Genomic DNA, 15367 nt, shown 5'->3' on the forward strand with positions numbered 1-15367 from the left:
TAGACAGTTGTGGCAGTGTTGCCAAATTGGAAAGTGTGATGGCAATGGTTTCGAAACAGTTTATTCATTCGCGTTCGCTAATTTTCTGCCGGCAGGAAAATGGTAAGCAAATTGGCTTTTATCAAGTTAAGTTGATTTCGTAAGCACACTATCCCCTGGCATACGGGAAACGATTGTTGGTCGAAAGGACGTACAGACCCGATTTTGTTACATTGACGGGTTCGCCACCCATATCCACTTTGGGAAGATCGATACGGCACACACTTCCTTCGATTTGTTGGATGCTATCGCAGGGAACCGCTTTAAACCCAACCGGTGTGTAGACCGATTCCGCATACAGCTCCCACGCCCGACCATGCGAACAGGACACTGCAAAATGAAGCAAAAAATGTAATCGATCCTGTGCCGCTGATAATGGGTTATCATACTTCCAAAAATCCATGGCAAGCATCCCGGTTGGCTTTTGCCTCCGTTCGGATAGAAATCGGCCGTCCCGATCGGATCGTACATTCCAAGCGTACCACCGTTGGTGTGAATCACCTCCACGTATTGGGCATCCGTGCTGTCCAACCGGGTTGTGGAATCCCTGCTGGAAAAAAGTGGACCCGCCGGATCAAGGCCAACGATTGCACCTACCCGACCAGTGGTGACCCGTTTACCGCTCAATCCGGCAAGATGCGCCCCTAGACTGTGACCGATCAGATGCACTTGACTCATGTCAAGGTCTGTTGTGTTGTGCAGAAAGTCGACAAAGTTTGCCAGTGAGGCGGCAACTTGGTCCAACCGTAGCCGTAACAGTATGTAATCCAGCAAACCAGCTGTATCGCTCCAATCGATGGAAATAATGTTCAGATCGTTTGCATAGAGCAGCGCGTCTTTAATGCTTTGGCAGAAATCGGAATGCTGGCAGTTGCAGAATCCGTGCACGATCACTCGAGTCGGGCGGGAAGCGTTGAAGTAGGACGCATTGACCGATTCTACCGTCGGTACTAATCGTTGGCTAGCGGTAGGATTTTGTCTAGTAAACAGATGGAAGCTTATGTTGGCCGTTTCGGCGAAACTTAACTGTTGCGGGAATCTTTGCCCTTCGGAAGCTTCATCATTGCCGTACGTTTTGATGTGCCGGTTCAAAACATTGAAGAACACATCGTCACAGTACCAGGAAGAGCTTTCTTCGGTATAGTTGAACATAAGCCGATTATACAGGATCGGCCTACGATTGGTTGGTAGCAATCCTGCTGAATGCAATATTTGATATGTAATATTCTGCCTAGCACGCTACAACCAAAAAGTTGTATAGATACCCGTGAAAAAAATAATTAGCAGTATGAAGATCAGAAAGTAGCTCAACGTTGGCATCATCCTTGTTTCACTATACTTTAACGAAACCCGCGTTGGTTAGCTGTTAATGTAACGACACAAGATTAAAAACTAAAGAGTGTTAAACCCGCCGAGTTTAGGATTAGGCGTTCTTCAACCGAATATGTCCATCGAATGGTGATAATTTTCCAACACAGTACAGGAAAAAAAATGTACCTACCAAACTGATGCAGCGTTATCTCTTCCCATTCAATAGCCATTTGATGCTCGATTATCAACGGTAGTTCTTCGGTTTGTTTCCATTAATGAAGCATTTTTTCTACAAACACAGTAATATGCATGGCACTGGCACGATGAATAGCCTGCCAGAATGTGGCCAATCTTTCGTAGGATCAACTGATCGCAATTATCAAGGCCATTATACCACGAAGGGACCGGGGGTGCCCAGAAACTCATTACGCTCGATTCTGCACGGAGTGTTGTTTTCTCGTAACCTACATCGGGACGGTTCCCCATATGCCGCTGAAATGGGGTAACAAATGCCGCGCGAGGAAGAAAATTGCTCCGTGTCCGCAGGATTCCCGCGTCTTTGTAGACCAAACAGACCGAGTTGGATTGGTAGTACGATGGATAGTTGTAATGTACCTTTGTCCGTTAATGGGCAAGATCGAGGAACCTGTTTCTTGTCTTTTGAGTCGGTGTGTCAGAGCAAAAAGGGAAGAGATATCGACGGTTGCCACCGTTCACCTAAATTTGAAACCATAATGGCAATGAAAGCAGCTTACGGGAGATGGAGGTTCCAGTCGCTAATCGATCGTAGCCGATCCAGCGGGAGTAAGCGCGGCTCTCGGTGGAAATAGACAGATTCCAACGATTCCATTTCCATTTCACTTACGTTTTTAGTTTCATTTGAAAAACGTTTGTTTGTCGTCGTTTTCTTTGAACAGTTATTGATCGACTCGATCGATCGGTGCGATTCTTGACCGGGAGAAGGGATCGACTGAGCTGCATTTCGTATCGATCTCGTACGCTTTGTTACGCACTGTTTATGTTTGACACAGAAACATGAAGCTGGAGCGGTGTTTGTCGTGTCTTGTTTGTAAGTCAATGATCGATTTATTTTCGGTTCGGAGCTTTACTTTATCTTATGAGTCAATGGGAAAACATTTGAATAACGATGCTGATTATTATGATGCATTTTTGAATCGTTATGAAATAAAAGGCTTTGGCTTTGAGCTGAATAAGAAAGTTTAGCAAGAGATCACCAAAATTACTGTGGAACTTACTGGAAGTTAAGGGTTACTGGTGGTTAAATTCAATGATAGCGGAAAGGAGGATTATTTAAAAAATTACAATTTCTATATTTTAACCATTTGATAGCTTTTTTTAATTTTGTTTTGAAACAATCCACGACTAGAGCGAGCAAGCAGCAAACGGACAAACGTGAAGATATCTTCTACAGTGCCCTTCAAATTAATGCAACAGTGTGCAGTTAGATTAGCAATGGTTATTGGTGTCTTATAATTAAGACACAGTTTTTTGCGGTTTATCAATTTTGCTAGTTTAAAAAACAGGAAAATAATGTCTAATTGGGTAAACGTTTAGTAAAGTTTATCAGCTTAAAGATTTTTACTGACATTGTAAATTTAGAACGTCTGTATACAGGTGATCAGTACAGATCAGCTGGTCCAGATCCCAGATCAGCTTAGATTAATTCAGACAGGACTACAAGCGATCAATCCAGAGAAGATGTGTTCCATGATCTTTAGACAAGGCTGTTAACAATAACAATAACACACTAAGGATAGCTGTAAAATACAAAGAAATATTTTCTAAAATTAACTCAGTAAAAACGGTCGTTAAAGGCAAAGCCTAACAACTACTAAAGGATATGGATTGGAATTTTCAAAATTTAATATCTTCTTATTCTGCTCAACAACTTCTAGAGGTCTTGGCCTGCCATTGCTAGCTTATTGGACTCCATTGGAAACCATGAAGATACTGTGCCTAACCTATCATCAATCGACTCGATACGATCTTTACATAAACAAATAATCGATTTGATCGATGAACACTTCTGGATTTCTGAGCCATGAATGTACCCGTAACTAGATAGTCAGTCCAGCATACGGGGTAGCAGTCTAGTCTGGACCACCTTGACAGCCGGACTGGTCTAAAATCTTTATAAAGCAAATTTTGTAGTCTACTTTCAGGAAGATAGGATTGATAAATTATTCACAAACAACTCTGGAGCACGTTATTGAAATTGTACTGGCATAATCCAACATAGACAGGTGTAGCATAAAATTGGAAAGCACTGTGTACGCACGCCGAAGCATGAGCTCACCGACCGATCGACCGCCGGCTTGCGCTCGCGATCATCCATCCAGTGTAGCGTTTGCGTTCACAACAGTAGGTTCGCTTTGGATCGCTCGGCCAGCCCGGCCAAACCTTTCCGCGGAAAGAAACTGGCAGCAAACGGTGTTGAAGTGAAGATCGTGTGTAGCACAGGTCGGTGTTAGTGTTGCGTGCGTGTGTGTGTGTGTGTGTGGCGCGCTGTGGCGTGTCCTCGTCACCGGTCTTGGGACGGGTGTGTGTGGCTTCGACCGCGCTTGGCGCTCTTGGAGCGGCAGGCTCCCCATGCTAATAATAGGCTATACCTTTCCATCTTGAACCTCCTTCCTGCAGCATTCACGACCACCGCCTCGCCCTCGGTTATGTTGATGGTTATGTTTATCTTATACCCGTAAATGCCCTCCCCTCTTCCGGCAGGGAGCAGTTGGCCTTCCTTTCGGGCGGTTAATATTATCGCTCGTGAGATACGCCAGCAGCCTTTCTGATACTTGGATGGAAATATTGACGGACGAAAAGTTGGGGCGAAGCTTTTCGAACAAGATTTTTGTGGATCTCGTTTGAACAGGGTGTGCGTGTGTTTATACTGTGTAGCATATAGGTGTTCCACTCGACATAGATCCTAGGCCTGACCGCTGAGCAGAAGCGGTGGAGATAAAGTGTTACTGGAAATGGGTTAGGTAAAGCGACGGTGCAAAGAATGCGAAATATTCCATTTCGATTGTGGTGAGATGGAACTTGCGGATGGATGTGAAACTTGAGATTTTTTACTTCCCCTATTTCATGTGGTTTCTCTATCCCTCACCCTCTATCTCTTGTGATTTCCTTTCTGAGCCGGTTTCTTGAGGAACGATGGTACGATCTGTGTCCCAGGGTGCAAAAGAATGCAGTGATTTGTGTTGGGGATGGCGATTTTTTGAGTTGGGATCTTAAACATACATACGCACAGGTGAAGAGCGTAAAATTAATGAAATGGTGTTACTGTTGTCAACTTCTTGTTGTATCGCGAAACAGTGTAAAAAAGATCCTTATTACCAGTGAGGCACTAAAATGTTGTGAAAATATTTCCCCTTTATTTGTGTGTGTGTGTGGTGATGAAGTGCTGGATGTTCCAATGACAGTGTTGTGTGTAAATTAAACCCCAAAAAATCCTTCCTTTGCAGGGCGCATCATTTGCAGTGTCTGTGTGTGGTGTTGCAAAATTAACCCAAGGGTACCCGCTTCCTAAGCAGAAGAAAAGTATCCACAGAAAGTGTCTGTGTTTAATTAAGTTTGACATCAAATATCGATTCAAAATTGTTGAACCCATCGCAACCGATCACCGATAAACCAGCAAGTTGGAAAAAGCATCACCAAAGTTGGAGAATCTAAACCGAACGCAGCTTTTCAAAACAGGTACGTTATAAAGATATCAGACCCAGAAAAGGGTTTGCCCATTGCAAACAGAGTTAAAATAATGACAAGGGAAATAATTGGTGCGGGTTAGACAGTTTCCATTTGTCTTAATTGGCACTTGGTCGCTTCATTATCGATCCCACTAATGATTTGCTACGCGCCGGCCACAGGCTCACGCGATCGACCGTTGCAGTTGGTATCGGTGATGAAGTCAACATGCGTTTGGAATTTGTTAAGTGATGTGTTGAAATCAATCGTTGTCGCTTGATGTAGCCTGACATCAAATTAAAGATGGCTAATGTGCGAGGTATGGGCGATACTTTACTCTAGTTTCGCTTGGGAGCTTGAGGACAGTCATGTAGAAGTAACAATTGTTGTTAGAAATATTCCTTAAGATATTTATATTTTATACTACGAATGACGCCTCGATTGCGTTTCTCTGTACTTAAATACTCATTACTGACATGCTGCGCACGTACGTAATTCCATTGCGCGATGTGTTCACAGGACGCAAACACCTTGCACTTAGGCAAATTCCAAAACGATGCTCTTAATACGTGAAGAAGGCAATCTGGTCGGAGAAAAGGTGCACGAAAGCAAAACCTGATAGGCATTTGGACAACCGTAGCCTCAGGCAGAGCCGGTTTTCTGTACATTTCGTGTCGTACCTGCCCGTTGAAGTCTTCGCGTTCGCGGCTCTCGCGGTACTCTGCTGGATGTTTGGAATTTTACCCACCAAAAACCGAAAACATGGCTGCCGTGCGCACGGCGAAAGAAATCGTACTCCTTTGCGAGGGAACGGGTTAAACGAAACTGTCTTCGGGAGTGCCTGTGAGAGGATCCCCGTACGAAGGGTTTGCCTATGGCAGCTGTTGAGGTCGGTTCACGAATGTCAAACGGTGGCGCTGGGTGGCGATGTTTGGATGCATCTGGGAGGGAAAAGTTGCCAAACGAGTTTTTATGTCACCTGTACGTATCAAAGGTGTTCCTTCCAGCGAGATGCGGGAGATCGCGCGATTGTGCGTTTGGTGACTTGGGTTGGATCTTTCACCTTTGATGAAGCAAGCCGCTGTACCTGGGGGCGATGAAGAGGATGTTTCGATTTCCCACTTCCGCAAGCATTCTCACTGATGAATTGTATACATATACTTTTCCATCGGAATGTTTCATTCTCCTGCAATCATACTTTACTGCTTCTCTTTCGGATGTCATGCATCGTTCCACCAGTGCTAGACAGTCACCGAGAAATCGAACGCTTCAATTACCACCCGTCTAATGAAGCGTAGAATTTATTCTAGCACCGGGCAGCGGCGTTTCTCATTTCCTTTTTCCGGTGACTAGAGTCGTATTCTACGGCCTTGCTGGAAGAGAAACAAAACAAGAACAAATGCATCATCACCACGCCGTTGGGTGGTGAATGCACTCGCTAAGCATAACATTACCATTATGATGAAGGAACGTGCCTAATGACAGTTCGAACGGAGTGGTAATTTTAAAGGAATTTCTTTTCTATAGTCTTCCGTCGTAATTCAATCAGTGGTCCCCATTGCTGAGCATAAAGAGAATCGTGAGGCTCAACTTTGCCTGAAGGCTCAGCACCCAGCTCACTCAAGTCAAGTTGATTTGCATAAGTAGCGAAGAGCATAAACGCTGCACGATCACTAGTTCTGGTTCAACTTCAACTTATGATATTGATCATTTATGCTAAAGTGTAGCATAAGCCGATTTGTTTTACGCTGCTCCAACAACACAATGCACTGTCACCCCCAAAAGCTGCCCCTTTTCGAGTGACAAAATACGAGTACGCAATCTAGCCTAATCCAACACCGCAGTGGGAGTTGGATTAGTGAATGAAAAACAAAAAAAAATGGAAGCTGTGCCTAAATGTGGAAATTTGACACCATTTGAACGAAAGACAAATTTGCATGCAGCCATAAACATAAAACTGTTGATCAACCGTGTGGAGATGGGGGGTTAGTGGTTAAGAGCAATAAAAATATTCCGTCAGTCGGAGTCGGGGTTTAGATCTGTTTCAGGGTGGGAGGTTTGTTTTCATCAGATTGTTCAGTTTTCGTAAATATCTTAATAGATTCAGTATAGTATTAAAAAAGAAAAAGTTTTTTTTTTATAATATCATTAATGTATGTAGCAATACGGCCAGGCCGTTCTTTATGAATAAAAAAAAAAAAAAAAATATCATTAATGTATGTTATGTTTAAGAAAAGGATGTTTAGTCAATTCATTAAAAGATGCTCATTTCTCTGTTTATCTCAGGTCATCTTATAATTCATAATATATTGGAATGAATGCAGGAATTCAATCTCGAAATGATGATCTATGCAGAGCTTTTTGTGTAACTATTGCTAATCCTAAACGACTTTGTTCATCTGGTGCTGCTTGTGCATTTCTAAATAAATAATGGACGCTTCGTAATAAACCCAACTTGCTAGTTGTACATGTTTGCCATTTTGTTGATTACACCCTAATAAAAAACAGTAAAAGCTTCCCATGTACAGTAACAAATTCGTATCAATTTCATACCCGTTTCGATGGAGTGAAGGGAAAGCATAAGCCCATCTTGTAGCAATAAAATAACAATTCTAAATGCACCAATGTCATTGTTGTTCACACTTCCGATCCAACCCAAAGTTAGGGCCTGGTAAAGGCAACCACCGGGTACAACCATCGGCAAACGATGGTCGTTTTATCTTCAATCTTTAGCGCAGTAGCAAATCAGCAAGCCTGCCATGCTCCGGCTCGATCGTTATTGAAACCCATCCCCGTGGGGTAAAAATGGGTGAAACGAAAAGTAAGTGGCGGCGTATCATTCGAACACTGTGGGGCGAGTGTTTTCTCCAAAAACTGCACGCCTGAATGCACCGGTAAGCAAGTGAAAGAGTGCAGGTAAACATGGCACGCAAAAAAAGACGCAGACACAAACACGAGAGAAAAGCACATGCAATAGGAGAGTAAAGAAATGCATCATCGCTTCCCGTACGATCGGTTGGGATGGTGGTGAAGATGAGGTAGTGTCGGTTAGATGAGAAAGCTCCGAAACCGGGAGGTGGCAAAACGCAATAATTCGATAATTTCAAAGCTCGTAATGTTGATGAGTGAAGTAGCGCCCGGATGGTACTGGTGGATGCTGACTGTAGTAAATGCTCTAATTAGTGTAACACACCCCTCGTAAATACAGAAGAATAGAGTCATGCAATACAATAGGGTATAGGGTACTGAGTGGCATGAACAGTCAGCGATATGCGGCTAAAATTTTGCTTACAGAAAAAAAAAACACTTCGATACATGGTTTATTCTGTTGTGTTTTATCGTGTTGTTATGCTTAATCCAGGCAGTCATCATTAATTGTTATGACATCGGGATGCGTACTAAAATTTTGGGGAAGAATTTGTCCACCTTCTTCAAAGAACGGCTATTAATGCAGTTGAGGATATGGGAATTGTGTGTCATGTCAATGTCCTTTACCATTAATGTTTACTTTAACGATATATTTTTTTCCACTGCTGGACTATCCTTTGCTGTAACAAGATGACAATTTAAAGGTACATTAATTGATTCGTAATGATGAAATGATTGTTGATAGTTGCAGAATTTGATTTGCATGCTCAACTCCTTGTGTTGCGTCAAGTGGTTGTTTGTTAGTATCAGAAAACGTTCAGCTGTTTCCTCGCTTCGTGGAAGAAACCCGATACATTGTAGCTACACTATCTCTGACACCTAATCGACTCAAACATACGAGAAGATCGACTACTACAATCCTCGATACCGATATGATAGACTAGCGCCATCCTTTGCCAATCCTATACCCTAGCCATTGTGGTAGCCTTTTTGTCCTTGTGACCGACGTAAAAAGACTTGAAGGACTGGGCGGCCGGTTCCAATCTCATGACATGAGCCACAGGAGCCTACCGAGTCTAATGCGCTGCAAGATGGTGAGATCAAAGTATATTTCGTAAAGCTCGTCTTTGATTTCATCGACCTTAAGACAATGTAATTAGCAAAGCAAGCAATTTGTTAGTACTCATCTTAATATCCTTTAGAAGATCGCCTAGTTTGGACGCGTTGTCAGTTACAAGCAAATGGAAAGTGAGAGGAAATACGGATAATCTGGTTATTACATTTTCGCCAGTACACATCAATGAGCTGTGTGCGTGAATCTGTTTCTTGTGACGTGTAATACGGTTTTTGAATTACGAGTGGTTCTCACGTTCCTTAATACAATAACAATTTGCGATACGTACCTAAATACTATTTTACGATACACCCCTATTCCAGCATTTTTTGCTAGAGTTCTAGAATTCAGAGGTATGAATAGAGTCATTGCACCTGATTGTTCCAGAACCTTGAACAACAAATGCTCCAAAATCGGAGTAACATCTTCCCACGAAAACGCTAGTGGTAAGATCTATGAGATCATAGTTATTATGAGCACATTTGTGACATGCTAGGTGAAAACAAAAAAGCATTCATTCTGCCTTTGCTACCTAGAACCAAAACCAGCTTTCAGTGGGAGCGACACCGTGAACAAAATCTTTAAAACTATGCCTTTTTCTTAGCAATTTCTTGAAGAGGTGTGTCCGCTAGCATACAATCCCATCACAATGCGATAGTCTTGCGATAGTCTCGTCCTCTGCTTCGCCGCCGCTCATCCTCTAATGGACCGCCATTTTTGCAAACTCACGCGACCTAACGTGCGTGAAATTGCGGTGACAATTGAAACAAATTTAATCGTCCCCAATTCCTGCGATACGACGATACGACCAAATCAAGCGTCTTCGCAAGCAGCACCCTCCGGGAAATGGAAAGGCATCGTGAAAATGATGCTGAATTAGTGACCAGCAGCTGTGACGTCAAGGGCACTCGTCACGCGTAATGGTGGATCTGCGGATCTACGCTGCTTCCGCACCACCGGTCGACCGTCTTCGACCTTTTTGGGTGGGAACTTTTCCCCCGGGTGGCTCTACGAAGCTGACGAAGAGATACGCGCCTATTGGATACGCCCTGATGGTTCAGGAAATGGCGTAAGCCCGAGAGTGTTTCCTCTAATTTGGATTTGGACTCGTCGCATCGCATGGGATACTGTGCAGCAACACACAACGCGATGGAGGGTTTAGCTGTCCTTGTTGGACGACTTGACGATATTGACAGTGACTAATTGGAAGATGGGCGATACTGTAGCATTGTGTTCACTAGACGCGGCAACTACTGGTGTTGGAGATAGTGAGAGCAGTGTACTAAGGTGCACAAGGTACAAGAACAATTGAGTGCTGATATGCGCTAATTTGAGAAGCAAAATTGATTGTTGAAATCTTATTTCATCAAGATTATAGTAAAGCATATAAGAACACATATAAACGTTCGGTCTTTTACAGAACAAACCCCATTTGAACGGTCTTTGCAAGAAATGTTGGAGGGAACAATAAGCCTTAAGCTTCTTTCAGCCACTTATCCTATTGCCAAAAGGTATCGAAAAACACTCTCACGTGATTAACGTACGCGGGCAACAGCAGCACACCCACGGCAGCACGGCGGCAGCATAACCCTAGTGATTAATAAATAATCGATGGTCGAACGAACTACCCCGTACACAGCCCGGCAACTCTGCACCCCATGCTACTGCTTCGATTGCCGGGTTTTTGGTTTGTTTTTTTACGTGTTTACGTTTACTCAGGCGGGAGTAAAAGCGTTTTCGCTTTCGCACACGAACCAGTGGCCTGTTTCTTGGCGTGTGCGAAACGTAGCCAAACCTACGCCAAGACAGAGTCGGGTACAGGGGCAGCCAAAGCAACGGCAAACAACAACGCCATTCGGCACCCCGTGCCTGCTACTACTACTGCTACTACCGGTGACGGCGGCTTCGGCAGCGTGCGTTTTTGGAATGAAAGCGCAAGCAAACGCTGGTAAACGGTGATGGTAATTTGTACTTTCCGCGAAAACGGAAGCAGGCGGAAGTGTGCCTATTTAGGAAGGGAGGAAGGGAGGATGAGACGACCAAACGAAGGGATCGTCTCCCTTCGCGATCGCGTGGCTTTTCTTACGGAATGTGTTTGCGTCAGGAAAACTTTGTTGCCACAGGGTGCAGGGGTGTTTTTTTTTCTTTTTGGAGCACCTGCAAAGCGAAGGGCTCTTGTCGTGTAAATATGGCCAAAGGGGTTTTGCTTCCGGCGTGTCGATAGCGTCTCGCGGAAGTTTCAGTGATATTTAATGCTGAGGGTTTTTTTAAATCTTTTTTTTATCTACAAAATACCTTAAGCGTTGTTGGATGAGGGCGTTTTTGTAGAATTGCGGATTATTTTTCGAGTGATGAGTGCTACTGTTATAGATCTTATTAAAATATATGCCATATCTATTGGTTCAAAACGTTCACGATAGATGGAAAAATGAAGATTCTGAACTATGGTTATCTTTTAGTAATTACTATTCTTCTCCATGACCTCAGACACTTTTTTCGCTGCTTTAAACTTAAAATTTCTCTGTATCCGTAAGTTTACAGGCACATCTACACATAGTGTTGTGCAAATAGAGCGGAAACTGAATCCACGATCGTTACTGTCGGAGCGTATTGCATGTGATCATTCCCTGACCTGTCAAACGATCACGGTGACTGATCACTGCTGCTCCATCTTTTTCATGTACGATCGCACACAGACAGTTTTCCATTGATCGACAAACGGCATTGAGAACTCACTGTCTCAAAACCCCTCCATAGCGATACTGTGTCACTTCAAATTGGGTTCGGACCATTTTGAGCACACTCTTGCACAATTGTGTCACATCGTTACCCAAATCTTGGTCCATGCTGGGATCCGCTTGTCCCACACGAACTGTCATGTGACATCACCGTATGGAGAGGGATGGACCAGGGTGGTGCCCTGGCTGTGGAGCAGCGGGGGACACATACCAAGGAACAATTTATTCAAAACTCAGTGATGCGAAACGTCCATCGGGTGCCCGTTCCGCAGTGTCCCATGGTTTCAATCTCCTTGCGGTTGACCAGCACGCCTAGGTTTGTAACTGTTTCTTGGGTTGGGTTGTGTGTGGTTCCGTCTCGCTCAGTCGTACAATCTGGTCCGATCTTTTATTGGACGATCGCCGTATGGAGGATCGGAGGGCGGGCATTAATTGCACCGTGATTGCAACGCGAGGGGCGAAGCGGACCGAGCATAAAATGTGACGATGACAGTCGAGTCGTGCCCATCAGGTGAATTGGATTGAATTGGATAGTATTGGGACACGCGAACCGCAAGACAATCCGTTCGCCAGGTGCAATTAAATACCACTAAACGCCATTCGCTGTTTCCTTTGCTTTCCAAGTCACTGTGGCTTTTTTTGTTGTTGCTTTCTGCCAGCTAAGCGTTCATTTGAAAATCATCCCCACGACCGTGGCTAGAAGTTCTGGCAGACGTTCAACAACTTTACCAACAAAAATGGTGTAATTTAAAAGTACCACTTTGTCGAAATTCTCACACCCTTTAGTGCTGGAGGTGTTCGTTCGTTGCCAATGATTTATGCGTTTAAATTACCCACTACAAAAATGGTACCGTTCGTAATGAGGAGATCTTTGGAGGTAAAGCTGAACCCAGCCACTTGGCACTTGTTGCCGGTGGAGTGAGCCAGTCTATGCAAGGTCAGCGTGTGGCTTACGTCGTCCTGCACGCGTATATGCATGCGCTATTGCCCCCAAAAATTAACCCCCGCGTGCGTTCATGCAAACACTACTCCTCTCTCCTACGAACCACCCCACAAACCATCCTGACAAGGGGAGGGTTTGGTGTTTGTGAAAGTTGTCGAAGGTGCCTGTGGATCGGTGGTCGTCCGAATGCCGCCTTCGGTGTCCTCGTTCCGCGCGGCGAACCTGTTCTGTGCGGAGACTGTTTTCACGTGCCTCCTTCGGTGTGCCGAATTCGAGCGTGCCCACCACCGGACACGTAAGTCCATGCGCTACGTCTTGGGCGTTAAATGGTGTTTTAACTTCGGGCATCAATTGTCCACGGCCTGGTGGACCTTTCGAAGGTGCGGAAGGGGAGAAAAGATGTGAATTGACTGGACAATGAACCTTCTACCGGCGCTGGGGCGGTACTAAGTGTAAACAAATAAGACGCGATCTTACGGGTGAAGATGTGCCTGTTTTCGGTCGAGGTGTGTGTACCGCTACAGCGCCAATAAGGTTGTCGATCGGTTGGTGAGTGTTATTTTTCTACGCGAGTCAATCTGAATGGAAATGTGATGCGAACAACGGTAAACATGTGTTTGAAGACCGAATTTCTCTCCTTCTTCGCGGGGACGGCCTTTGTCGACAGAGATGACGCGATCTATGGTGCGGTCGTGAGGTGTTTACTCAAATATCGCCAGTGAGCTACTTTTACTGAAGCATTTCGTATGGCTAAAGAAGTGTACAATCGTTCTGTTTGTGTGTTGCACTTTATATTTATGGATGTGCAAAAGCTCTCAAAGTGTTGCGATATGAATGTCGATCATGTCACGGTTTGTATAATAACCATCTATGGGATACGAAAATCTTGACACAAGTTTGTTCATATAATATCGCTGGGCTGACTATCTTGTGGCTCAAAGTTTAGTCGTCATCTTCAGAAGGTCGTTGATCGATTTTTCTTTAACACGCTGTCCTGTAACGATCATTGATCATTTGTATAATTAAAAGGAGGTTGGAGATATTAAAACGAAATGAAATAATTGAATATTTTTCTAGCCGTAAACACGAGCTGTTCTCAATTTACAATTAATTAATAACACCTGTTCGTGAAACATCGATTTGGTGTCGAAGAAGTTTCTAAGGCAATACTGAAGGATTTCTCATTCCAACTTATGGAGCGCAGTTATGACAGCTCTTGCCTTGCTAGATCTTACACTGTTCTGACGAAGCTTAGGCTGATGAACCGAGACCTCAGTCTTCTAGCTTTTCTGGCAAGTAATTAAAAAGAGATGATATCGTCTAAGGTCGACCGTAGTTATTAATTGATTATGCCGGTGGTTTTGGCGAACGCATCCACGCCATCAATATCTGTGTACGACTTAAAAATACTTTACGGGCTATGGTCGGTACCATTCTCATTACATGACTAGTCCACCTTATATTGTCCTTCCACACATACAGGGCCAAAAATCCTTCTGAGCAACTTTCTCTCGAACGCGACTGAGAGTGTTTCGCGACTGAGTTTAGGACAGAGTCCATGTCAGTGTCTTAGGACTATCATTGTTCTATACGGTCCCAGCTTCGTCCGTCGCGACAGGTTTCCTCAACTTGTGCTATGACCGGTTGGCAGCCAGCTTCCTTGCGCGTTACTCAACATCACACTTCTTGTAGTCGTCGTTGCCTTTTGACTCCAGACAGGTAAAGTTTAGAATGGTTTCAAATTTGCGATGACCTATCGGTATATCTCCTCTGCGTAAATCAATGTTTGTTAGTAGGGTAATTGTTGGTGCCACCATCACCATCATCTTAAACCTGATGTTTAGTGTCTCGTTAATCTTAAACCTGATGTTTAGTGTCGCTCACTGAGTCATGCTCCAGAGCATGTCCTTCACCATGCTTATGTTCGTGTATGAGAGTTTCAAAACTAAAGCTTAACACCATAAAAAATCATTTGAATAGTTCAATTTCATGATAGGTAGCGTGACATGCTTTCCTTCGTCTGACAGTCACTTACAAATGCAATCCGTTCATTTGAGCGCGAATCTCTAAAATATACATTTATTAACCGAGGCTAATAGCTAATTGTTCCAGTTTTACAACGTGTGCTAATTATCGCTACACAATCAGCCATGTTCCAACAACCGATGCTATCCACAGTCGGAACGATCGTCAAAACCATACGATACAGATCATGATCGTCACGGCAATCGATTAACGGCGTCGAACTGTAAGTCAACCGATGGTACCACTTTCTTCATGTTTGGAACCGGCTCAGGAAGCAGCCGGTCTCCAGTATGTGTGGAACACCCACATGTGACGGCGTGCAGGCGTTTTCACCCATTGTGTATGCAAGAGACCGCACAATAATCGATTTACAGACGCGAATGTGATGCAGCCGGTGGTGCTTATCAATTTTTTCTTGCACATCGCGTGTCCCTTTCACCATTGGAGAAAGGAATGCATGTTTGTGTCATAAATGAGCTTTGACGTGTTTTCGAACAAAAGTACACACCTCCACATATCGTTTCGATCGTTCAGTAGACGCCACTAATTTATGCCCTATCGAGTTTTCATTAGTTTCGATTTGAAATTCGAACCTAAACCCTGGCTAATTGGATTGTGAACGAA

General features: G+C 44.0%; 2 protein-coding genes across 5 annotated transcripts in view; one reads left to right on the forward strand and one right to left on the reverse strand.

The window, feature by feature from the left end:
• Positions 1 to 47: 47 nt before the first annotated feature.
• On the reverse strand, positions 48 to 1577 carry LOC118506335 (pancreatic triacylglycerol lipase-like). 2 transcript variants are annotated; one of them, XM_036043315.1, is made up of 3 exons: positions 1305 to 1577; positions 429 to 1238; positions 48 to 369 (listed from the first exon to the last, which is right to left on the reverse strand). In XM_036043315.1, exons 1-3 carry the CDS (start codon positions 1360 to 1362, stop codon positions 149 to 151), a joined length of 1089 nt encoding a protein of 362 aa, XP_035899208.1. In that variant the 5' UTR covers positions 1363 to 1577; the 3' UTR covers positions 48 to 148. The 2 variants fall into 2 exon arrangements, with proteins under 2 accessions (XP_035899208.1, XP_035899209.1); XM_036043316.1 differs by having other exon boundaries at positions 49 to 369; positions 429 to 1235; positions 1305 to 1576.
• LOC118506338 (uncharacterized oxidoreductase SAR2567) overlaps positions 80 to 15367 on the forward strand; it is a 28618-nt gene continuing 13330 nt past the window's right edge. The window contains exons 1-2 of one of the 3 annotated variants that reach the window (XM_036043321.1): positions 80 to 102; positions 4836 to 5067. The gene's annotated coding sequence lies outside the window, so the exon portion shown is untranslated. Of the gene's footprint in view, positions 103 to 3689; positions 3911 to 4835; positions 5068 to 15367 lie in introns of those variants that run through there. The other 2 variants (XM_036043318.1, XM_036043320.1) reach the window with 2 other exon arrangements.

This window comes from Anopheles stephensi, chromosome 2 (assembly GCF_013141755.1).
Source record: "Anopheles stephensi strain Indian chromosome 2, UCI_ANSTEP_V1.0, whole genome shotgun sequence".
Lineage (NCBI taxonomy): Eukaryota > Metazoa > Arthropoda > Insecta > Diptera > Culicidae > Anopheles > Anopheles stephensi.